The sequence below is a fragment of the Colossoma macropomum genome, unplaced genomic scaffold (assembly GCF_904425465.1).
Source record: "Colossoma macropomum unplaced genomic scaffold, Colossoma_macropomum, whole genome shotgun sequence".
Lineage (NCBI taxonomy): Eukaryota > Metazoa > Chordata > Actinopteri > Characiformes > Serrasalmidae > Colossoma > Colossoma macropomum.
The window spans coordinates 28,085,407-28,112,159 of NW_023494792.1; the positions used below are offsets into that span (position 1 = coordinate 28,085,407).

A 26,753-nucleotide genomic window follows, 5' to 3' on the forward strand; every position below is an offset into this window, starting at 1 on the left:
AAATGAAGCTGAATTCTTCTCACAGTTTCTTTATAACTGTTTAGTTTAGCCAGCAGCCGATGACAGGAAAGCTTTACTAGATTATGCTAGGAAAGCCCTTCATTAACCTCTGGGACAGAGATGTAAGGATGTAATCGATGGATGGACAGCAAGTGCTGCCACATGCATATAATTGCTCATATGTTACACACATACAGATCACCACATGACATCCTTTAGACTCATGCAGCTTAACACATCAGTCAATCAGTGTTGTAAAAATCAGAGATTCCCTCTAGTTTATTCAATTTCCGGTCAAAATGCAGATCAAATCCAAGTTATTCTTTTTTGTGTCAGATAAAAATAGTAAACATATATTTAACACACATAGAAGCATCCAACATTGAGTGAGTTTACACGCACTCAATAATTCAATCATAATCGGATTTCTGCAGTTATCTGATTATTCAAATGGTCATGTGAACACCATACTCTGATCTAGAAATCTGATTAAGAAATCTGATAAAGAGTGCTGGATTTTAGCTCAGTAATCAGATTTCTCAGTACATGTGAAACTCTTCCCCAGGTTTCTTTCGTATTTCTCAGTTAAACAGTAAAACGCTTTTGGAGCGATGCTAAAACCAATGACATGCTTGAAGAAATGAAGGACTTTTATATTTATATTTACATTTATATTTCAGGTAAAGTTTGAGTTTCACATTATGTTTACGTCATGTCTTCTTCTGTGAGTTTACTGGCTGGCAGCAAAGCAGAAATCCAATTACTGTCTGAGTCATGTAGACCCAGAGTTTCACATTATCTGATCACTTAAGTGAATATGAACACGTTGACTGAGTATAATATTGGATATGCTAACAACCGTGCAACACCTGGTAGACCACCAAAACTGTCACCATCAACAGAATTTAAAGCTTTTATCTTGGAGGGAGACGAGAAAATCAAGCTCCACTCTTGCTTCAGGTCTGAAAAATCCACAGGTGTTTCTGTCCATCCTTCCACTGTGAGAAGAACGACTCAGCACTATGAGTCTGAAAGGATGTGTAGCTGTAAAGAAGCTGTTTATGAGAAAACAAACTGGACAAAACAGAAAAAAAACATGCTTGAATGTGTTGGGGATTACTTGGATCATGAGAAGCAGAATGTGCAATCACCTTCTAAGACAGAACTTTGGAGATGTTGAAAAATAAGATTTTTTTGAAAAACAAAAAACTTAATTCCTGTAAAGCAGTGACCTTGTAATAAAGGCAAAGTGTGGACACATTAAACACTGAAGATGTTGTTATACTTACTTGTTGAGCTTTTGTATCATTTTCATTAAAATACATGCATTTCACCTTTTCCCCCCATGATGCTCAAAAATGAATAGATCGTACTTGATGGGGGTTTTGACTGGAAGTTACATTCCAGTCATGAAGAGTGTGCTCTGTCATTTGTACAGCCCAGCACACACACCAGCACACACTTGATAAAGACAAATAGCCATAATTACAAAATCTTTGTGGTGGCGCTTATGCATACTGCATGTGCAAATACACTCACAGCTGATCTATTTGTGTGTGCTGAAGCCTTTTTTCATGCACACAGGGTCGCCACTGAGATGCAGGTTTTAACAAGCCTGACTCCATTAGTTTATATTGTATGGAGTGTCACTGTTGGTCTGCAAAATAGGAGTAAAACTGATGAATCTAAACTGTCTCTGTGAAACGGGAAGCAAGATAAGCAGAGGGAGGTGCAAATACTTTGGAAATGGATACAGCCCTTTTTGTGAAAAGGTTCACAGGAACATGGTGGGCTGGTGGAGGATAGGGGGTGATAAAGCGAAGGGAGAATATTCAGAGAATATCACAGAATTATCCTCTTTCAGATTTGTGATTAACTCATTTTCACAGTAGCCACGAAAGCAATTTGTGCCTCTTCTGGAGGTCCCTCAGTCAGAACTGAGCTGTTTACTTCAATAAAGTTGCGGGAATAGATTTTAGATGGGAATGTGTATGATTTACAAAACCAATTGGACTTTCATCTTTGTAGGTGAGCAAGCAAGTCAGCAAGTCAACATTTATTGAGGTGTTTGATTGTATTTAAATGCTATTTTTTAATATTTTACTGTAGTTGTACTGTCCATTTTATCTCAGCACGGCCATCTTTGTTTAGAGATGTGAATTGTTTTTACAGTAGGGGGTTCTTACTCCTCCCCTTTCAACCCATCATTGCTCACTAGCAGCTCAACACAGAGTCACAATGTTTCAGACACAGGCAGCCAACAGTGCTCTAGTTAATGTGATATCAGAGTTGTAGTTGAAAGAGTTGAATTCCATTCTGCTGCAGAAACAGGCCACAGGCAAACTTCTATTTGTATCTTCAGATCTACTCTCTCATGACTCAAAACCAGGTGGTAACAGAGTCTGGGGGCTCGTTATACGGAGCCTTGCTGGTGACATCCCGTATAAATAAAAATAATGCTTGGCCACGACTTAGTAAGGCGTGGGAACAAGATAATTAAGTCGTGGCCATGACTTAGTAAGGCATGGGAATGAGATAATTAAGTTGTGGCCACGCATTAGGATCTTGTCCGCACACCTCACTAAGTCATGGGCACGACTTAATTATTTCATTCCCATGCCTTACAAATGCATGGCCATGACTTAGTAAGGCCTGGGAATGAGATAATTAAGTCATGGACATGCATTAGGATTTCGTCCCCATGCCTTACTAGGCCATGGCCATGACTTAATTATCTCATTCCCACATCTTACTAAGGCGCAGTACTACACTCAGAAAAAAAGGTACTAAATGTCTCAAGGGTATGTCTTTATTTAGGGAACATAACTATCATTTTCCATTACAGTTACATTTTTTAAGTTTCACTGATTCCACACACCCTGTCTTGACTCCAACATATTTAAGGTACAGTATCTTCGTTCCAGGCAGTGTATGGTCACTAAATTTTAGTGCGAGCACTCCTTAGTGGCCCCGTGGGGTGCTCATACATACACCTCAGACGCACATACATTGGCAGGTTCTTGTCTTCTCCATCCCCACTGAGCATCTATAAAAGGGGAATGTTGAAAAGGCTAGCAAAAGCTTGCTGTCTCATGACACAAATACCCTTTCAGTGCCCTCACAGGCATATCAGAATCCATCTCACACACATACAAACCAACATCCACATGAATTCACCCCCCATCCACCCAGGAATCTATAACCCTGATGGTTTCCCTTGCCTCCCACCAGAGACTGCATTGTCCCTAATGTCTCCCCCACCTCTCTGCCTGTCGGGGCCCTGATGGCTCCGCTCAATAGCCAGGTTGTTATAAATCTTCAAAAAGACATTCAGACTTACAAAGGAAATGTCACAGGCCACCGCCTGGTCGAATATCTCCAGCGCTTCCTCATAAATCAAAAGACTAATGGTGAAAAACACTTTCTGTCTCGACTTCTCTGACCATCTCAGGACAGGGAAAATTGTAACATGGTCCGATTTTCTACAAAATGTTCACACATGAAGCGCTTTGCTGAAGGTTTGACAGTACTGCTACTCTTTAGAACAAAACTGAACCCTTCAATGGCTTTAGTCACTTTTCCTTTCACACTCTGCAAGTGCGCTATGTCTTTTGTTGAATGAGCAGTGCCATGTGAGAAGCAGTTCCAGCTCAGACCTGCTGCGCTTTGATTGGAAGAGTGGTAATGAGAGACAGAAGGAGGGCTATAATTATAAATAACAGTAACAAGGGACAGAAGGAGGGCTGTAATTACCTTGACCACTCTTCATTGTTCCTGTTCTAGAGGAATGTGGCTGATTTGGCTCTTTCTGCAGTCTGGCTGCCGATTAGAGAGCCTGTGGAGCAGGAAATCTGTATGTGCTGGGCATGGCACAGAAAAGAGAAAAAAACAATTGGTTCACTCCAAGCAGAACCAATATTTTAATGTTTCTGTTTTATAACGTTCTCAAACCAGTTAGACCAGAAGTGAAAATATGCTCAATTCCGTTCCAGGTACACAGACCGTATGTAGGCCTAATATAATAAAATCGTAGGTTTGGAAAGCTGTTAGGTGTGTTTGTACTGGTGTAGACACGTCCACACACAGGCTATGGATAATAACTTATAGGTTATGATCAAAGTAAGTCCAAATGCAGTGTTACATGCTGTCAATAGTGTTCCCTGTTTAAAAATGCATAGACATGCTATGTGAATTGAATACAGCACATAGTCTCTTTGAATGCATAACATTTGTGGTTTTAAGCTTAAAATTTACAGCTTCAAAGAAATGTTACATCTGAGCAGACACCGCACAGGCTGCCAGCTTACACAAGTTGCAGCTAATAAAACTGTCTGGCTTGATGACTATCCTTTTAACCTCTCCCCTCACTACAACTGGCTACTGTCACTGACCACCAACTCTCACAAGGCCCACTGTCTACTTATAGGTCTTGATAACCAAATTAATCTATAGCTTAAGCACCAAGCATACCATTTACATGCCATAGAGATTTTGTAAAAAGAGACATGATGTTGATCCAAAATCATTTGGGAGTTTGGAAGTTATTAACCAGTAGGAGAGATGTAAAATTGAGGTTTCTGTTCTGGAGCAGTTAAAGATGATTACATTTTCTGAAAATGTTTTAAAGGAGAAAGTGAAAACCATTCAGTAATACAACCCCAATTCCAAAGAAGGTGGGACGCTGTGTAAAATGTAAATAAATGTAAATAAATGTAAATGCAATGATTTGCAAATGCAACGCAAATGTAATGATTTCCAAATCTCATAGACCCATATTTTATTAACAACAGAACATAGAACACGTATCAGATGTTGAAAGTGAGACATTTTACCATTTCATTAAAAACATTAACTCATTTAGAACTCGATGGCAGCAACACATCTCAAAAAAGTTGAGACAGGGGCAAGAAAAAGCTGGAAAAATGATTCAGAGCCAAAGCTCATTTAAAATGGACTGAGGCAAAATGGAAAACTGACCTGTGGTCAGATGAATCAAAATTTGAAATTCTTTTTGGAAACCACGGATGCTGTGTCCTGCAGACTCAAGAAGAGAGGGACCATCCAGCTTGTTATGAAGTGCACAGTTCAAAAGCCTGCACCTCTGATGGTATGGGGTTGCATTAGTGCCTATGGTGTGGGCAGCTTACACATCTGGGAAGTCACTATCAATGCTGAACAGTGTATAGAGGTTTTAGAATAACATATATTCCCATCCAGACAGCGTCTCTTTCAGGGAAGGCCTTGCATATTTCAGCAAGACAATGCTAAACCACACACTGCATCCATCACAACAGCATGGCTTCGCAGAAGAAGAGTCCGGGTGCTGAAATGGTCTGCCTGCAGTATGAAATACGACAGAAAAACAAGTTAATTTTAAGTTAATAAAATTAATTTAATTCTCTGAGCTAACACTCAGAGCTGGGTAGAGTAAAAGCCCATCCTTAAAATAATGATTCAAGTGGAAGTGAAAGCTTTTACCAGAAACAGCTTCACCAGTAGTAAAGATGCGTATATAAATACATACATCTGTGTAAAAGGAACCAGCTTCTATCCACCTCTGCATACGTCCATACATCCGGCTCTCTGAAGAGTACCTGCGTAGATGAGATTAGCAGGCATCCAGCCCCACTCGCAGTAAAAACAAGGTTTTGAATCAGTGTGTGCGGCTAATAAAGCGGCTCTAATCAGAGAACAGACGTTTGAGTGAACACAATGGAAAAGCCCTCATGCGTGAAGGTGGGGATGATTTGTAACATTTGCAATTGGCTTACGTGGCCACCGTGGTATTTAAAAGTTTATTAACGTGATTATTTTCACTGGACAAAAATGGATGTCCTTGTTTACCTCTGAGAAGACCAACTGTGTGCTGCTCAGGATTTGTGTTGTTTTATTAGCAGCTTCAAACATCCTGATCCTGATAAAAATCTCACCCTGTGTGCAATTTGTGGTGTTTTTTTTAATATGCTCCGTTCTTGTACGTTGCCTTCGTCCTGTCGCTCCTGTTACGCTGCGATCCCACTCGGGGTGACATTTACAGCGGAACGCTGGGTACAAGAGCCGTACAGATGGATTACCTGACTGACGAGTGCCAGGGACGCATCGGGGGAGTGTATGTGCGTGCGTGCATGTGTGTGTGTGTTTGTGTTCGGACAGCAGGGGATTAAGCAGATGCCTCGCAGACAAGCTTTTAAATTTCAATTAAAATCTACACAGTTAAACAGGCAGGAAGAGCTGTGAAGAGGAGTGTGAACAGCAGTGATGAAACTGCGAGTGTCGGCGATGGTGCTTGAGGGCAAGAATGAGGGAGGCCTTTAAAACACAGAGGATATCAAACAGATAATACAGACTCAAATCAAATGACATTTGGGACACCTTATGTTTAGGCTTTGATGGGTAGAACTGAGAGAGAGAGAGAGAGAGAGAGAGAGAGAGAGAGAGAGAGAGAGGGAAATAAAGAAAAAGAAGAGAAAAAGAGTAAGACGGAGAGAAATAAAAGAAAAAGGAGAGAGAGTCAATTGAAAAAGTGCAAGAAAGAAACAGAGAGAGAGGGTGTGAGAGAGTGAGAGACAGGGCAGGGGAGAAAAAAGAAAGAGAAAAGGACACAAAGAGAGAGAGGTAGAGAGAGAAGGGGGGAGAAAGAAAGAAAGAAAAAAGGAAGAGAACAAGAGTGAGACAGCGAGAGAAATAAAAGAAAGAGAGAGGGAGAAGATTGGAAACAAAGAAAAAGAAGGGAGGAGAGAGAAACAGAGAGAGAGAGAGAGAGATACCAACAGAGTGAGAGACGGGGCAGGGGAGAAAAAGAATGAGAAAGGGACACAGAGAGGGAGAGAGAGAGAGAGAGAGAGAGAGAGACGGAGAACAAAAAAGGTAGACAGCGAGGAAAGGTGAGAGGGAGAAAGAGTACAAAAAGAAAGAGATGTAAACACACAGAGATAGGGAGAGAGAAAAAGAGTGAGAGACAGAGAATGAAAACAATGGAGATAGAAAGAGAGAACAAAGAGAGAGAGGGATAAACAGGAAGACAGACAGAGAGAGTACAAGAAAGAGAGATGTAAAAGGACAGGGAGAAAGAGAGAAAGACAGAGGGGGGGGGACAGAAAGAGTGAAAGGTGAGGGTGAATGAGAGAGAGAGAGAGAGAGAGAGAGAGAGGATGTTCCTAGTCTTTATAAGTGTTGACAGAAAAGGAAAAAAAAACTTCTCTCAATTATGCGTTCTGATTAGGAGAAGCGGGCAGAGCCGCCTCATGTGAAGGAGGGAAACGGTGCGTCTGGGATTTTTATTTATGTGCATGTCGACAAGTGCCTCTCTTTTTATTCCGCTACGCACACCGCTGGGTGTCATGGCAACCCTCACCTGTAGTAGAGAGAGGAGAGAATTTCAAACGGTGCTACGGCGCGCTCTCATAGACGACCAGCGTCTTCTGATCCCCCTCTCCACGCTGCCTCACAGGAAACAGCGACTTCAGAGGCTTATCATAACAACAATGCTATTTCTGGAGACGCCATCAAAGACGCATCATTTACAATACCACCTAGTTTAAACCAATAAGAACAACAGTACACTGGAACAGCTTTAAGCTTGATTAAACACAGAAGGCAGAGTAGATAACAGAATTACAGAGTATTACCGCTGTTGGAATTAACCTCTCCAAAAGTTCATAGGAGAGGAAAAGAATGTTCTTAACGTTAATATATGAGATTTTTTTTCAGGTAAATCTGAACCATTTCTATTGATTTTGTGAAAGAGACTACTTAGGCAGTGTAAAGGGCAGTTGACATTTTCAAATTATGTAAGCAAACAAAAAAAGAAATTATGAGGTTATTGCTGATGACATGAAACATGGAGGACAGCAGGTAATGAACATGAGGAAAAACATGGATAGTAGTAAACAGGTTCCAGGAAAACATGCTTTTAGTCAAATTCTCATAGCAACATCGTCTGAGAATTTTGACAGCAATCAGACAGACATTTCTCAAGATGGACTCTTAAGACTGTTTTTATACTGATTATTGAGTGTGTATAATCACTCTCAATTATCGGTATAAAGTTCACACCTGTAATCCTTTTAATTTCATTGTTGGTGTCTATAATACCATATATTATATACCATTAAAATAATATAAGTACCATTTCGAAGCATGTCAACAAAGCACAGTCAGAGCTAACCAGGCTAAAGTACAGCCTCCATATGGCATGGTTAAGTTTAACTAGGGATGTGCAAAAGGGAAAAAAAAAGGAATTTGACCAAAAGTAGCATTCAGCTGTAGGCATACTTTTTAGATGACATATCTGGGGGTTAAAATTTGAAGTTTTTCTTATTTAAAAACAAGAGAAATCAATATGTTTTCATGTTGGGTGATTAATGGAAGTGACACTGATTAGCTCTACAACATGAGACTCATCTTCTTCCACATGAGGTCTTTTATCCTCAGTGGACAATGTACCAACATGTTATTTGTCAGAGAAATATACTGTCACTGTTTCTGGACCTCACACCAGCTAGAGTAGTTAACCTAGTTAGCCAAAAAAGCCACACCAGAACACGTCCTCAGTCACGTCTTTAATGACACATTCTTGGCAATGCACTCACATTCAGGCACTCGTTTCTGTAGTAGCGAAGTCTAATATATTTACTCATAAAACTGTCATATTTTACACGATTAGAAAGGAATTTTTAGTGTTTGAATACTGGCACCTCGAGTGGTTAACCAAGTACTCAAACACCTGTGCACATCCCCAGTTTTAATAGGGTGTTACAACTAAGCCTGCTAAAAAAATAAGAAAAGTCCATAATCCCCCCTATAATTTCAGACAGTCCATTTTTGGACATTTGCATGCACAGATTAATCAAAAGTGTATACAGAGGTCATATGATGGATTGAAATATATTTCAGTTTCACTGTGCCAATATTTATTTTAATACAATATTTGTATTAAAAACTGCCAAATTGTATTTGTTTTTCTCAAATACTTTGGTCCCTTCATGGCTGTGAGTGACTAAGAACCTTGCCTGATTAAGCACACCTCTTTTTTCGATCCTTTTTTTTTAGCAAGAGCAGTGATGACACTTACGGCATCTCTGTGACACTGTAGAGCTAAAAACTTGAAGTGAACTGCAATCAAACTTTTCCAAAAACAGCAAGTCGAGCACACATCCTATTCGCAGTTCTTTTCTAGCCTTGTTTTCACACGCGGTATCAGTGATGCAGATTGTGCCTGTACACAGTCGAGGCAGCCGTTTCAATTATCACCCCTCTTCTACTCCCACAGGTGCGTTTGCCTCCAGAAGTGAGGTGTGAGCATGGCAGCCGCGTGCACTGAAAACACGTCCTGGATGTTTGCCGCATGGAACCGGAACACGAGCCCCGTGGATGCTGACGCCATCGACCACGCCGCACCCAGCGCAGCGTTCTATGGGACTTTCTCAAGGTATACAGTGAGGAGAGATTAGAACAGCACCCATGATCTGCCAGAGTGGTTCAATGTGGGAATACATCTGTCCTCTATTTGGAAGTGAAGGAACATCAAATGGGACCATTTGTTATTTGATGATGACAGAGAGAGGGAGAGAGAGAGACAAAGTGTTAAGGCTACAATGTATATCATCGGCACACAACAGCTGTGTCTCAAAAGCCAAGGATGCAGCCGAAGAAGGCTGCGTTTCTCAGCTGTAACGTCTCATTTGTCCATATTTACATCATATCCATTCAGCTCTCTACAGTGTAATACTCCAGTACCCCCAGTGTAATAATGCAAACATACTGTACAATGCAATGGCGAACCGCAACTATTAGAGCTATTAGAGCTTCAATTTGGACCACAAATGTCAAGACTCAGTCAAAACATTAAGGAAAAAAAAACACCTCATCAATGATACTTACTAATTTATTCTAGCGTCCCTTTAGTACTTTGTTAAACTTGCTGACAGGGCTAAACTAAGCTACTTACTCAAATTATCTTTTCCACCTTAAGCAGTGCAGCAGTTACATTCTGGCACCTAAACGCACCCAAATTTAACTGCTGTAGCATTTAAGGCGAAATGGAAAATTTGTTGGCACCAGAATGTAACTGCTGCACTGTTTAAGGTGGGACAGAGCAGCTCTAGATTAAACACATCTGTAGCTTAAAATAATTCCTGATTGGCCAATTTTATCAGGTTTTTATTAACTGTATTGCATGATGGTGCAAACGTCACTAAAACTGTGAATGAAACTAACAATGAAATATATTTTAATATTTGTGTTTTCTCAGAAACATCTCCAAAAATCATGTTCTTTTTTTTTGGCTATGAAAATGGAGAGTAAACACCATGCCTGACTCTGTCAGGGTTTTGCGGTGTATACATATTACAAAAAACAAGGCATTTTCTATCGTTACAGTGGTGATTTCATAATTCAACTAACCACCAGGACACTTAAGCTGTACAGAAATTACTGCAAAGGTTACTCAGTAAATCACACACAGCAGAGACAATGGTAGATTTCACTCTACTGTAGCCTTTTAAAGGCCCCATTATAACTCAGCGTTAAAGTGAATAAAACATTATTTGTACATATGTATATACAAACAGGACCAGATGAACATTCTCTCCTTGTTTGAGCTAGCTGCTCTGGTCTAATAGCCAGTCACTTTAGCTCGGTTGTTTTACTGCAGCAAGTCATTTTGAAACAAGCTGAAGTTACAAAGCACGTCAGCATTTATTTTTATATATATATATTATATATTAGTTTTTTAACAAACTCTCTCTCTTTCTCAAACAAAAACTGACCTGCACCCCAAGGTTAGGCAGAGCTTATAATGGATTTGAGACACCTGGTTTAATATTACTCCAGTGACATCCCGCTGTCACTATAAGCTAAGGTGAGTGGCTGCACCTGCACTGAAAATGTAAGAATTATAGCGGCTGCAGTGACTGTGCAGCAGTTAGCCATGCAGCTAAACTAGCAGCTTACTTCACTATCTTATAAATATTACATAATTAATAGAGCATCCATCTGTGGAGCATTGGCCTCTCAGAAAAAGCCATCTGAAGCTAAATATTCGGTTACCTCACATGAGAACGTATTTTTGCCCATTAGCGTTATTAATTTTAGAACAGAGACATATTGCTTTGCTCACAATGACAGAGTTGCTATAAAGCTGTCAGATGTTTGCAAACATCCCAATTGAATTTAAAACTCTATTCACAGCCAAAATATATTGTTGATGTTTTGTTTGTTTATTGCCAGCAATGGTAGACATGCAAACACACAACCATGCAGACTCACTCATTCATTACACCGCTCACACAACTCCATAACCCTATTAAACTCCCCCACAGATGTTGACTACAGGCCAGCGTCAGAATCCGGGGGCACCATGGCCAGTAATGTGACGCCCAGCGATGGGCTGGAAGAGGCCCATGAACAGTACAACTACCTGGCTTTGGTGTGTGGCGTGCCCCTCATCCTCATCATAATCCTGGGCAATGTGCTTGTGTGCCTCAGCGTACTGACTGAGAGGTCCCTCAAAACTGCCACCAACTACTTTATCGTGAGCCTGGCAGTGGCAGACTTGCTGTTGGCAGTTCTAGTCCTGCCACTGTATGTGTACTCAGAGGTGAGTGCAGGATATGTCCTGTGGTGAATGATAAGGGCACTACTTCAAGTTATTGCCACCTATGAGCAGGATTCTAGGTCCATTTCCAGCCAAATGTTTGGACACACCAACTCTTAGAAGGATACAGTGGGGTCCAAAAGTCTGAGACCACTGGTGTAAATGATTATATTTTGTATTTGAGTGAAAAGTAGAAATGTTGAATGTTGAATTTTAGAGTTTAGATTTTAGAATTTCTAAGTCCCTTTTTTGCTTTAATGACTGCGCACTCGAGCTGGCATGGACTTCCTGAGAGTGGGCTGAACATGTGTTTCAATGTGTTTCATGTACAAAGGCCTTAACATGATCGATTTCACAAATTTGCTTAAAACTCGATTCGTTTTGAATAGTGATCTAGAAATAGTGCAGAATATTTATTCATTTTATTAGTCATACATTTTCTCTGTTATAACTTTTTCAAGATTCTAAAACTTTCTGTTGCTTATTTCTAGATTTAACTGGAAAAGATATCAGATTTTCAATGTGGTCTCAGACTTTTGGACTCCACTGTATTTCAGAATAATAGTGAAAGCATAAAAGCCATGAAATCACATAGCAACCAAAAAGCTTCAATCAAAACAATGTAATATCTTGTATTCTTTAAAAAGTAGCCTCATTTGCCCTCATGCAGCTTTATATACTCTTGGTATTCTTTCAAGCAGCTTCATGAAGGGATGCTTTTCAAGACGTTCCACAAATCAGCTGTGTCCAAACTTTGGCTTGCGCTGTAGCGGATGTAACACTGTTTGATCATGGTGATGGTGTAATGTGGTCTCTCACCTTTATTGAACTGCACTTCAAAAAGTTGCCCAAAAGCCTCTTTTAAATATCAGATGATAGATCTCTACCTCACCTTACACTGACTTCAGTTATCTAACACAGAGTTACTGTTAATAATACTTTTGGGAAGCCTCGCTTTAAAAAAGATCTTTATGTGGTTGGAGGCTTCCCAAAAACAAGTGAGTCCTTCAGGAGCTGTGTTGTCTATATTTGTCTGCTTTTCAGACGCTAGGAGAAGAGCTGTAACTTCTTGAAAGATCCCCTGACAACACCTCATTTACTGACTTTTTGCACTGTGAAGTCATCTTCCGCAGAGAATATCTCTGTTTTACTGTTGACGTTCTGCATTAAGGAAGGTTGTGCAAAGTTTGCGAATCAAATTCAGTATGATCCCCATACGCAGAGATGGGTAGTAACTGGTTTCATTATTCTCCATTTTTCGTGTCCTCAAGTAACATGTTTATATATTTGTACTATCCTGAGTGTTTTTAAATGATAATATTTTTACTTCCATTCAGGTATATTTGTGAGGAAATAATCTGTTTTTTTTATAATAATCAGTGCTTTCTTTCCTCTCACTTGCTTTAGCATTTTATTTTAAACCACTACACTCTCAGAATAAAAGGTATGAAACTGTCACTAGGGCAGTACCGCTCTTGTCACTGGGATCTCAGTACATTTAGACAGGGAACATAATTGTACCATAATCCATTGAAATGATATTTTCCACACCCCCCGTCTCGTCTCCAGGCTTTTTATTTTATTGTTCTGTTTTAAAACATTAGGATAGGAAAAGATACAAATGTGTACTTTTCACCTGGGAAAAACTTATTTACGGTACACAATGGGACCTTAAAACCACTGTTGCACCTTTGACGTTACATTTATGTTGTTTGCACCAAGATGCGTGAAAAATGTACCTGCACAGAACCTTTATTTCTAACAGTGTACAAAGAGTAGAGCCTAACAAACTTCAGTTCCTATGCTGATAGATGTAGTAAGATGTACTAAGAAGTTACTCAAGCAGTTTTGTCACTTGCCACTTCTGTGCTTTTACCCAATATGTTTTTGAAGAATTTCACTTTTCCTTGAGTTATTACTTCACAAACATAACAACACTTCTACTAGTGTTTGAGTTTTACTCTACTCACCTCCATCGATACGTTTTTTCAGCTGACCCATGTTTCACCCACAAATGCATTTTTATGTAGCTACTGTTGTGAGGTTGAACAGAATGCTGACAAAAAGCCCATTTCACCTAAAATTGAATATTTACTTGTAATTCAGTCTTTGTAAAAAGTATCTATATTTAGAGTGCAATATTAATTTCAAAAGGTTTTTATTTTGTATGTGTATGAAGGGTCAGACTCTTAGCACTGCGGCTGGCCAAACGTTAGCACGGTGACAGATTCTATGCTGTTGTTGTTTGCAACTTGTCCAATTTTGCTTAGCTACAAGTACATAGTGCAGCTCTGTAGCATAGCATTTTAATCAATGTTATCTAGCAGCCAATGGCGTCTCTACATTAGGGGCCGGTGTGGCCTGGCCCCACCAGATGTTGCTGTGGAGCAGTGCATGACATGATCAACAATTTAGTATAACAACTAATGTATATAAATATACGTAATATATTTGCAACAATGTTAGTTACGAAGGAAAAAAAAACAAAATGTGTGTGTGTGTATATATATATATATAAATATATATATATATATATATATATATAAATATATATATATATATATTACATATCACAATGGTAGTGCTGTCCAATACATTCCAAATATTTTCCTGTACATGTTGTGTAAATGCCAGTAGGCTACCTATTTCTCCTAGCAGTCTTCATTTGGTGAGCATAAGGCCGGCCCGTCAGCGTTTGTCTAACCGAGTGAACGGTTAAAAAACACTCTGCGCATATTCAAAGCGCCTTCAATAGCCAGCTGTGGGGCCCGGTCACATTGGTGCCATGCTGAGAGCAGCCAATAAAAAATTATAAATTTACATATGTCCAGACGTTTAGTAACGTCATTTATGGTATGGGTGATGCTATGCAGCTAACCACTGTTCTTCATCAGTTGCGATGGCCACTCATAATAACAAGGCAATATAATAAGTCAAGTCGAAAATGTAATAAAAGTTAAATTTGGTTTCCTGCCATTAGAGCAGAGATGAGAAATTAAATGTCTGGGACCACACCAGCCAGAGGATTTCAACATCATTCAGTCTGGAAAGGACAAAAACTGTTCCTTCAATCCAGAGAGGTTCAAGAGAAAAACGTGGCTAACTGCGAGTGCAGCTAAAAACACTCTTCTGCTCTCCTTGCCTGCCCCTGCTATGCCATCACTTGAATTCATTCATGGATTGGTGGAAAAGTTTTTGACGAGTTTGCCCAGATGAAAGATCGTTGTGCAGCTTTTCTTTTCAAGCAGTGAACGTCTCTGGTGAGTCATTCTGCATTATTATAAGGCGTGTTATTCATAATGCCTGGAAAGCGATGTGTTTCCCTGCTCTGATATGTTGCTTTGGATATGTAGTTGCAGACCACAGTGATCGTAATACTGTTAGATAACTTTGGATTTGTAATGTGATGCTGTATAACAAGGTTTCAAGGTTCATTGATGGAGTGTGTTTGTGTTTGGATCAGGTTTGTGTGTAGTTTCATTGACGAGTCGGCTGCTGCCCCTACAGTTTATTGTGCCCCACCAGGCTTTCTGTGCCAGAGACGTCACTGGTAGCAGCTATGATCAAATACTGTAATAGCCCAATGTGAATAAAAACTAAGCTGTCCACTACATTTCTCTTTGGGCTCAAATGAATTTTTGCCATCATTCTGTAAAGCCTGTCCAGCCTCACGACATATGGATATAAAACAATGCATCTGTGGGTGGAACATGGAAAGGTCAATTAATCTGAAACCAAGGGTCATGAAAAACTACACTCTATGCTCAGTTGAGCACTTAAAGAAGAGAGGCATTGCAACAGGATGTCCTGATAACAGCATCATATCCTCTGTGTCTGTAGGTATGTCTGACAGTGTGGGATATGTTGTTGGTAATGACTGTGTATGTTTTAGTTCCTTGGAGGAAAGTGGACTCTCAGCATGTATATTTGTGATGCCTTGATGACCATGGATGTGATGCTCTGCACTGCGTCCATCCTGAATCTTTGCGCTATCAGTGTCGACAGGTAAGACGAGTATAAACACCCACTGGAAAACTTATTTTGGAACATTTTAACAAACTGTTCTTATCTTTAGAGCTCTAGCACCAGAGGTTAGAAGAAACCAAAGCTTCTGAATGCTCACACTAGTAAAAACTGGAAAAATGTAGTGAAAAATTGTTTATCTATGACAAAACCAGTGTGGCATTTTCTGTGTGTGTTCAGAGGACAAAAATAACAGCGTAAACAACAAGATATTGGGCCACTTTCTTCATCTGAATAAAAATTTAATTTTGCGCACATTCAGCAGTTGCTCGGTGGTCTCTCGCCTTCCCTACGGTGAAGTAAGATGGTGAATCAGAAGCCAGTGCTTAAATACGGCCACTGCTCGCTGGGACTGCCTCCTGAGCGCAGCGTGAAACTAAACTCCTCTAATGAAGCCACCCAGCAAGCACGACCCCAGGCAAAGCACTCTACCTCCACACATGCAGTAAACAACATTTTACCACTTCAAGAGCTCCCAGGGCATAGAGGCACTACAAAAGCAGGCTTTGTTGGATGTGTTAAATATTTAATAGTCTCTGCATGTCTCTGGGATTTAATGTTTGAAATCTAATTCTAAAAGTGTAAATAGGAGACCATTTAATCACAGATAATTGTAGATAAAAATCCACAAATTTAAGGATATAAAAAATACTTTCAGCTGCACACACTGTGATTCCCAAGACAACTGAGTCCTACCCAGAAGCCAACTTAACCAGTGCTAATTACATGAATAAACAAAATCTCTCAAGCTAAATAAGAGCTTTGGCGTTTTTTACACTGCTGCAAAATCAGATGTGTTTATTTTACTGTTCTTCTGTACTGACAAACTGCCACACGTGAATGAAAAACAGAGGATAGAGTAAGACAGAATAAACACTTCAGCTACATCACTATCCTTGGTGCCCAATATTTGGTGTGCAACCCAAGAGAAAAATATTTTTTTCCAGATTTTGAATCACTGTGTGTAAAGAAACTGTTGTCTGGTTTGAGCTTGTGTGCTTGAGTGCAACAAAACTGTCTATAATCAATAACCAGAAAACACAGTCAGTATGTTCAGGACTTTAGTTGCTGTGATTCATGTTGTTAAACATTCTTCCTACACTGCCACTCAAAAAGAATGACTCATGCACACACATATGCTATCTAGTGATGTTTAGTTTTTATTTGTTTATGTGTCTGTTTAAGAAGAAAAACAGAACAAACGACTGATATTGTGACAAGACAGGATGACACACAGTTCATTAAGTGAAACTAACTGAGATTATGTGGGGTTACATTACATTGGGAAATGTGTAGAGAAGAAAAATCCAACCACTACACATGGAGTGTGGATAGGAGTAAAGAATGAGTGGGAAGCAGTTGAAATTAAAAACATTAGGAAAGTATGACAAGGCATACAAGGCTGTCTTCAAGACTAGAGAAGCACTACACTGTCAACAAGAATAGCTCAAAGGTTTTTTGTAATGATCACTGAATCACCAAAAAATGAAAGTAGAAGCATTTAATTATAGTGTTTATCAGAATTTTGTAGCTCCTTTAGTCCTGAAGGCAACCTCACACTACTTTGTACTTTGCATATTTTTTAGAAAAGGTTTAAATAAACTACTCCCCACACATTCTTCACTGCTGTCCTCAGACCACCCATAGTGGTTGGATATTTCTTCTCCACACTGAATTTCAAATAATGAACTGGATGGCCATCAGTGTATGACATACATGCATGTGAGTAGGGCTGTAACAGTTACTCAACATAACGACAGCAATAATGTTGACAATAGAAATCGTCCAAAAATATTGTTGTTGTTGATTTTCTGTTTACATTTTCAAAGTGACATCCAAACTTGAGTAATCATGACTTAACGTGAAGAAGGCAGCAGTTCACTTACACTGTCATACCTGTGTGAGCAGATAGAGACAGAAAAAGAACAGTTGCGGCTGAAAGTTAAAAAAACCTTTCTGTTGCAGGTACATAGCAGTGGTCGTTCCTCTGAAATACAACCGGAACCAGTTTAGTGTTCGTCAGCTGGCCCTGATCACGGCCACATGGGTGCTGTCCCTGGGTGTGGCCAGTCCCGTCATATTCGGCCTGAACCAGGTGCCCAACAGGAACAAGCACGTGTGCAAGCTGGAAGACAACAACTTTGTGGTCTACTCCTCCGTGTGCTCTTTCTTCGTACCCTGTCCTGTGATGCTCCTGCTCTACTACTGGATGTTCAGGGGCTTGAAGCGCTGGAGCTCGGGCCGCAGCCGCTCGCACCTCAGCCGGGCCCCCGGGGGCCGCCACAGTCTTTCTCTGCGACTGGGGGCAGCGCTGCAGAGGGAGAAGGGCAGGGCTAGAGAGAAAGTGGTGTACCTCATGCCGGGTGGCCTCAGCCCCACCTCGCTCTCAGCAGTGCCCGCCAGCCCGCTGTCCCCCACCAGCCCAGTCACCCTCAGCCCAGATGAGCTACCAGAGGGGCAAAGCCCAGCGGCTGACAGCGACCCAATGACCACACAGATGGACAGCGTGTCAGACGCGGAGAATGCGGAAAGGGCCGCTGAGGGTGGAAGCGTGCGAGAGAACGGCTTGGGGAAGCACCACGAGGTTCGAAGGGCACGGAGACACAGCAAGAGCAGCAGAGTGAGCGGGCGTGAACGCAAAGCCATGAAGGTGTTGCCTGTCGTTGTAGGTAAGCTGTTTTTCATTGTTTTCAGGCCACATACACATACAGTTGGTACAGCAGCTTAAAACCATACCAGAGTACAAAAACTGCTACCTGAATTAAATAATAACTTAAGTAGAAGTAAAAGTAGCAACTAAAGTTGGAGTAGGTTTGTCACAATCATGTAATGTTAGCTGATGATGTATTGCCATATAAATAACTGTAATGAACAACTGAACTGTCTTTATTTGAAAGACATTAAAGTGGCCAAATGGGCTAAGTAGCTATCTTGATTAACTATTTGTCGATGCTTAAACACTCCAAACTGACAACAGATACAGCTCAAGCTTAAATAAAAAAGCATCACTCACCGCTAAAAGCATTACAGCACTCTTCAGCAGTTAGAACATTTTCTGCTCTTTTATATGCTTTTGCCCCAACCCAACAGATAAAAACACACTAAAACATTACATAAAAAAAAATATGACTGTGGAAGCTAACAGCTGTGAAAAATAACAGCGGTCAGATGATTATGTAATAAGTGTGACAGGCATAAGTTCCCCATACAACTGCAATGGCACTTTTTAGTGCACCTAGCAACTATCAGCATTGGAACTAAGGGAGCAACAACTTAAATTCAGTACTGTAAAACTGAAAGAATAATGTTCAAACAGTGTATCAAAATTTTCTTCCAGTGACCTCTCATTTGCTGTTTTTTTTGTGGAAACCACAAACCATGAGAGAATTGTAACAGTGACTTAGTTGTAGGTAACACTCAGTATCAAAGTGTAGATTTTGCACATTTTGAGATCTCCAGAACCAAGACATTTAAACACATCAAATATAAAAAAAAACAACAAAAAAAAAAACCAATAAACAAAAAAACAAATCTTGAATCTTGACCTCATGTTGGAATCGTATCAAATCTGAAACTATATCATTACATCAGTAATAGGAAAGGACACTTGTTAGGCCCTGCTCTTCTCTTTGTGGCACTGACCAGTACCTCTTGGCAGTTTTAGGTTGGTTAAGGAATAAGCTTGAATTTACAGTGTTTAATTGGTCACTGCTGTTTTCTGAGAGAAAGAGAAAATGTACTGTAAACTGTACAAAATCTGCCTTTGTGTAGATAAAATGCAAGGAATATCAAAACAGTTTTTTTTTTTCAAATCGTACATAATCACAATTTGCATTCAAAGTCAAGCCGCAAGCCTTGAAACTGCTTCAGGTCAATTAAGAGGAAAAGGTTTTCTGTCAGGTTCTCTGCGTGCCATGACTTCTAATTAACCATTCTTGCATTACATACATATAAGATCAAAAGCTGATTATAACTTTTAGGCCAGAGTCTCTGACAATTTCACAAACTACACACAGCTGGATGTGGGAGCAGGCCACTTCTGCCACAGACCGAAAACTGCTCATACTGCTCTCTGAAACTGCTCATACTGCTCTCTATTTTAGCTGAACATAAATGTCCAATGAAGTAAACAAAAATTACTTGACCTGAAAACATGTTTGAGCCTGCCTGTACATCATATCACAGAAAGAATCTTTCAAATTCTTTCAAACTCAGAAACATAGACACTTCCATATGCAGGCCTTCACATGAATGCTGAAAGGCTCTACATTTACTTTTATATTTTGATGCTGAGACTTAAAAAATACTGTTTAAAAAATCTACGTAATATTGGAGATTCATCAGGTGCACAACCCTTTCAGACACAGCTAATATAGCTTATATGGACATATGAATCTCATTTCTGTGCCATCAATCTACTACTTAAATCTACTATCTTCTTGACTGTACATTAAAAGATAAATGAATAAATGAGTGGGTGAATTTCATATAATGAGTAGATAAATACATCAACAACAAACTAGCCAGATATTAGTGTAATGTTTAAATTGGGTTGTAGATGTTTCAAATACAAATTATGTGTCATTATTTTGTTACAAATCAAGCCTTAATTCATCAAATTTGTGTAACAAAGTCACATTGCTGAATCCCACCTTAATTACACAATCAAGACTATCAAACCTGCCTGTAGGTCTAATTAACATCTCTTACAGATTACTTTACACAGTTTACATTCGTTGAGTACAGCATATAGGGTTCTCACATGTCTTTTCTGTTCTGTACCATCAGTTTATCCAAAATGAACACAATACACACTCTGTCCTCACTCAAGATTGTGAACACACTGTTTGTGCAGGTATCAAAAAGTCTAGGAATGCACCAACCCAAGTTTTTCTCTTTTGATACCAATCCCAATATCTGAACTCAGGGTGTCAGCCAGTACCAATTAAATATCAGTGCTCTATTAAGACATTTATACTAGTAAAGCAATACTATATACAATACAACAGATAAGGGAGAGCGAGGCACAAACCAAGGACATTTTATGTAGTTGACAGGTTCAAGTAGAATGTGCTTTTAGTCATCTTCTCATATTCCCACAGCAACTGTGAATCATCTGTGAATTTTGATACCAATCAGACAGATGGATCCTGAAACCTGTTTTTGTACCATAGAAGTATTTTTTTCATTGATTACTGAGTTGTGTGTATAGGTCACAGAATTCACATCCATATGGTTTTATTCTCACTTTTGGTGTCTGAAACAAAGCACCGTTTTGAAGCATGTAAACAACTCCCAATGAGAGCTCGCCAGGCTAAAGCAACCACATGGCAGGGTTAGTTGTAATGCAGCACCCTAAAGTAAACAAAGAGAGAAGTCTATTTCCACCATATAAATTCAGAAGTTTTTTTTTTTTTAAAGTTTTTATACACAGATTAAAACATACGTCATTTAAATAAAGTACACTTCTTTTATAATAAGTTTATTGGTTTGATAATTGCTTTTTACTTTGTAGTCAAAAACAAATTTGACGCATTCAACACAGCCTTCTTTCACTAATGATACTTATTTTGATGAATATATTTAAGGTTGGAAAGCTAGTTTCAAAAACATAGAACTGCATTCATTTACCAGGCCTTAAGCAACTGCTACTACTCGCCACTGCATTAGTTACAATTAACCCCACCAACGGAGTGAGTTGTAACGTTTGCAGTAACTTGATTTTCAACTGTACTATTCATAGATGGGAGGTGTTTGAAACATAGTTTATGTTTTTCATAATAATTTTTTATTTATTCAACAAAAAACAAAATGTCTTGCACTGTGCTCTGCTCTCCCCTATTATATTGTCTCTTGTTGCTCTGACAAGCAGGTAAGTGCTACTAGCAGGCAGGCATTTGATTCTCTCCCACTCAGAATATCTTTTTAATCTGTATTTTATAATGATCACACACCAAATTATTTTTAGGATTGTGCAAAATGTTTAAATTCTTTTAGAAGGCTTATAAAACTGCATTGTTACTATTTCCTAATGACCGTGACTAAGAAACAAGATCTAACTTTGGATCGATCATGTCTGACTAATATCTCATTTCGCTTAACGTCAGTACCAGTGCTGACTGAGCCAGCATTTTGGATTGATACATCATTAAAAACATCTATAGGCTGAATGTCAGCAGTGTCCCCTAACTAACAGCTTATATGTTTCTCTCCAGGTGTGTTCCTGGCCTGTTGGACGCCCTTCTTTGTAGTCCATGTGACCAAAGTACTGTGTGAGTCATGTGACATTGGACCAACGCTGATCAGCGTGGTCACGTGGCTTGGGTACGTCAACAGTGCTGTCAACCCCATCATCTACACTGCCTTCAATGCTGAGTTCAGGAACGTCTTTCACAAACTCCTGTGCTGTCGGTCAGGAGACTGAGTTGTTCGGGGGGGGGCCTGGTTTCCTAGACTAATGCACAATGGTCCTTTATCAAGGTCGAATGGCTGTGAGGCTTGTGGGAAATGACTTGGTGTTGGACACCTGTTCACTCCTGGTAGCAGAACGACACTTTTGGAAAATGGAACCTTTGAGAATGAACTACTGACTTGATCAACACGCTTCAAATAAAAAGAAAGAGCAGATGGAGGAGTGTGTGATAAAGAAATACTACTGAGGCCTTAGTTGACAAAACTGATAAAAAGACTTTTTTCTTGTAAAATTGTTGCTTAACTACAATAGATTACTGAGTACTACTGATATCATAGCCCAGAGGCATAAAATATGTGAAAATGTGCACATTTGACATGATGGTTGTTGGTGTTTAATATGTGATCGTTATCAATGTTGATTTCATGATGTTCAAAATGGCCAAATGTTCTTCATCTGCTTTCTTGCATTTAGACAGTTTATATAAAGATGAGGCAAGTAGCTTCTAATGCATAGTCACAGCGAAGGCAGGGTTTTGGTCCTCACAACACCTGACGTACCTTAACAGACGCTCAACCTATAAATCTGAAACTCAAGTGTCAAATCGGAGCTGTAATGAAACTCAGTGGGAGCATATGATTTGGGAAGGAAGGTTGCTTACTTCAGCTCTGTTTATCAGTGTGAGAGAGTGTAACTTGAAGAGATTTAACACAGTATTGTTTCAATAAATCAAAATCATTGTACATAGAGCTGACCAAGTTAGCCAATGTTTTTTTTTTGCATTTGCTCACTGAGTTGACTAACATATTCAGCCTGTGGAATATGTATTCGTTACAAGCCTCCGCACTGACATAGCAATTCTGGAGGTCATGGGTGTTGTTGGAATTAAAATATTACTCATACGGTTAATAAATAGTAAACGTGTTGATGTTCTGTGAAGAGGCTAAAGCAGAAAAAGCTTTTGCTTTAAATACTGAGGGAAAATGTCAGTTGCTTTATTAAAAGGTTGTTTCTGCTCAGCAAGTTGTACACATACAATGTAATTTGACCTATTCATAATAAATATCTATTTCCAACAGTCATTAAGGGTGAGCCGAATCTTATTAGTGGCACTAACTGCAATTATATCAAACCATTCTCCACAGCACTCCTCAATGCACATAGCCAGAGAGTAACTGTAAACACTGACTTTGATGTGCTGTGAGTCATAAACAAGGACAAACTAGGCTGAAACAAAACCATAACCCACTCGAGAGCCGTGCCAGTACAGTCTTGTGCAAAAAAAATGGGCCAAGCCCAAAATACTAATGGTTATTACTCATGGTTTTGGTCTGGTCAGAGTCCAGATTTAAACTCTATAGAGAATGTTTGGTCTCATATTAAACACAAACTGGAAGAATATTGACTTTTCTTTCTGTTTAATGATTTGTTGTTGAGACTATTAAAAGTTAAATGTTTTGCCCCTTTGGGCTTTTATTTTGCACGGAGTGTGGCTACATATGGCACGCTGCGATTTAAAAATACTGTTACAGAATTACTGCATTAAAATGATCAGGAGATGCATCTTAGACAGCATGAATGATCATGTTCTCCACGGGCTGATAAGATAGCAAGCATGTAATTCCACCTCAAGCCTGATGCTTCAGCTGGCAGTTAATTGGACCACCTCCACACCGCTAAACCAACACAGCTGTCAAACTCAAGACGAGAATCCACCAGCGAGCTGACAAATGGGCGATGATGAGATATGTGGGTAATTTGGCACATCCATAGAATCAGAGGAGAACGCACAAGCCCAAAACACTTACAAGTAGTCATATACTCTCTTCCTACGATGTAACGTTCCCTAGAAATGACGAAGGAAGAATGAAAAAGTCATAACCCGCTCACCCACAGAAATATCACTTACAGGAGCAACAATCCTAAGTGAAAACAGATCCTACGGCTGACAGAAGGTAAACACAGCATGCCGATCAGTGCGCATAAGCGCATCGACTCTTTACAGTCTCATACAGTGAGTAGGTGTCCACATTCTCAGTGCACGAAAATAGATTAAAGAACGGTGCAATTGCTATGCGAACCTCTGAGTAACCACGGAAACAAGGCACAATGAGGCGGAGCGGAGGGCACACTTCATCTTAAGTGCACCAGGGCTATCAGCGTTCCGGCCCAACCACTCGACACCATCAATCCACTGAGTTTAATGGTCACCACGGCGGATTTTAAATGTCAAACACTGTCATCATGGTGCATATCTCTTATAAAGGTCCACTCTCACATGACAAGGTTAATGTGATTGCACCCGAAAGGCTGGTAAACACCAGCTTGGTGGCTTCTAAATGAAACACTGTGACATGCAAGAGATCATAAAATAAAATATATATGGCTTTAAATATATTAATGCAATAGACCACCCAGCAAAAGATAATCCTTAAGCACCAATATATCCCAGTCTCCGCACACAGGGAGGACTCAGCTGAAGCTAATCATCACACGCACCTGCAGGTGCTCAGAAATCAACATAGCTCAAAAGAGAAAAGAATGAGTGCGTGGGTGAGTCCAGTTGATCCCTGTTGTTCTGCTCTTGCAGACTTTAAGACAGAATCCAACTAGGCTGCCATTACTGCCTGAGCACTTCACAAGACAGCTTTTCCCCCACACAGACCCTATGAGAGAACACTACTGCTCCCTCTGTTGCCCTGTCTTACTCTCTTCACACCTGTCAAAGCGTCTACTGCTCCCAGGCTCAGGGATGTCAGGTAGGTCAGAGTCCATCTACTTTTACATGTACCATCCATTTGTATAGCATTTCAAATAGGCTAGGTAAACTACGCAACCGTCCAGACAATATAGAGGAGGCAGCTGCACTTGTTGAATCTCCAGACATATTCTTGAGCCAAGTGTTACGACACTCTCTGAATATGAACATGAAAGATTGCTCAAATGGTGGGAAATGAGCTAAAATCTTTTTACTTGAGTTAACACATTAATGTTAAAATTTATTAATATTTTCATGAAGAATTGTTCAAATAAAAGAGGACATGGTCTTAAAAATGAAAGCATTTAATCATAAATTAAAATGTTCCAAGAGTCTTACAGTATTTATAGCTTCACTATTACAAACACCTCTAAGCTGCTGGGGGTGCACAATCGGAATCAGCCAAAATTCGAATAGACATATTTTTGCTTTAACATGCAATCATAAATTGGCCATTTTATTATTTGATTTTGGTTGACCTGTGTTAAAATTTTAGAGGGGAAAATAACGTGAGTAACAATGCATGAGTTGTGCTAAACAGTCAGTTACTTTCGATGTAGCACTCATGTTATTTAAATAAGCAAACAATTTTTCATTTAAATGCCAGTTTTGCTTGTTGAAGAGTAAATAATGTTATTTAAAGTGCGACTTTGGTTTAAAAAATGGCTAATAAGAAATACCCTTAAAATATAGCAAGTTTGGTTGTAAAGAAATCGGAACTGGCCATAAAAAGTCACGATCGCGGATCCCTATCAGTTACTGCATACTTGATTCAAGCAAGATAATCCTTACAACAAGTGTGGGGAACTTGGTCCTGGAGGGCTGCATTTCTGCACACCATAGGGATTTTGCTGCTCAAACACACTTTTTACAGGTTTAGTTGGTGTGTTTGAGAAGGGAAATCACCAAACTGTACTGGACTCCAGCCCCAAGTTCCCCAACCCCGCCTTACAATCAAGCCTGTTGTGCAGGAACACTGTTACAAGAGTTAGGGTGCTGACATGCTAGAAGCTGACGCAGCATCAAAAACGCAGCTCATTCAATGTATTTTAGTTAGGACACTGCGTTAGCTCTGACAGACTAGAAAACACGCCTGTATTCAGAGAAAAGATGCTCCGTCGAACGTCTAAAGACAGGCAAAGTCAGAATACTTATTTGCTCGCTTGAATTCGAACCGTTTAAACCACATCCCCACTCCAGCTAGGCACATGCCTTCTAGACGGACGATCTGCATTTGCAACTATCATTCCATTCTTACTTTGTCTAGTGTAAGCAACCACAGCCAAGCACAACCGATTAACCATAATTAAACAGTGCTTACATAAAAAAAGAACAAAACTGTTCCTTTAATACAAGCACTCTGTTACAGGCACTCTGAATACAGGCAGTGGCATGAGAAGTGTCCAGCAACTGTCAACTACAGTCCAAGAGAAGTTATAAATCACTGCCTAGGCGTGGAGAATGGGCAGTGGTTGTATCTATTTTGGAGGGTTGTCCCAAAAGAAGCTCCATCTCCACACCCTGTTAGTGTACCTCACAACAAAGGAAGGCCATTCATGTCATCCTTTCCAGCAATGTGCAGAGATGCTCAATTTCCTCTCTGCACAGCAGAGAAGGCTGTTCCATTTACCAAAAGTAATGGTGAGGGAGATCCTGACCTTTCAACATGGGCCCTGGCAAGGGTGTTTTGCTGAGAGGTGTGAAGAGAGTGAAGAGAAAGGGAACAGCCTGGTCATGTCCTTTCCCCAGAAAAAGTGCTTCACCCGTTAAAAAGCGATTTGGTGGACATGGCAGACCTAGCGTCCAGCCATATTTTGCGAGAGTGAGAACAGGGCTCAACTGGGCTCAACTATGCTCACCACTACTGGGATGATGTCTGAGTGCTTGCAGGTGTGCGTGATGATTGACTGAGTGCGCTCCCCTCCTTATCCGTATGGTTCTTCTTCATAACTGTGCTGCAGTAT

The 26,753-nt window shown here is 39.9% G+C and overlaps 1 protein-coding gene across 1 annotated transcript in view; it reads left to right on the forward strand.

Moving 5' to 3' along the window:
• drd4-rs (dopamine receptor D4 related sequence) overlaps positions 1-22,781 on the forward strand; it is a 28,956-nt gene extending 6,175 nt beyond the window's left edge. The window contains exons 2-6 of the mRNA XM_036575503.1: positions 9,272-9,430; positions 11,322-11,599; positions 15,489-15,601; positions 17,585-18,288; positions 21,835-22,781. Of these exons, the coding sequence (XP_036431396.1) occupies positions 9,373-9,430; positions 11,322-11,599; positions 15,489-15,601; positions 17,585-18,288; positions 21,835-22,043 (1,362 nt within the window). The 5' untranslated portion in view covers positions 9,272-9,372 and the 3' untranslated portion in view covers positions 22,044-22,781. The remainder of the gene's footprint in view (positions 1-9,271; positions 9,431-11,321; positions 11,600-15,488; positions 15,602-17,584; positions 18,289-21,834) is intronic.
• The last annotated feature ends 3,972 nt before the right edge of the window (positions 22,782-26,753 follow it).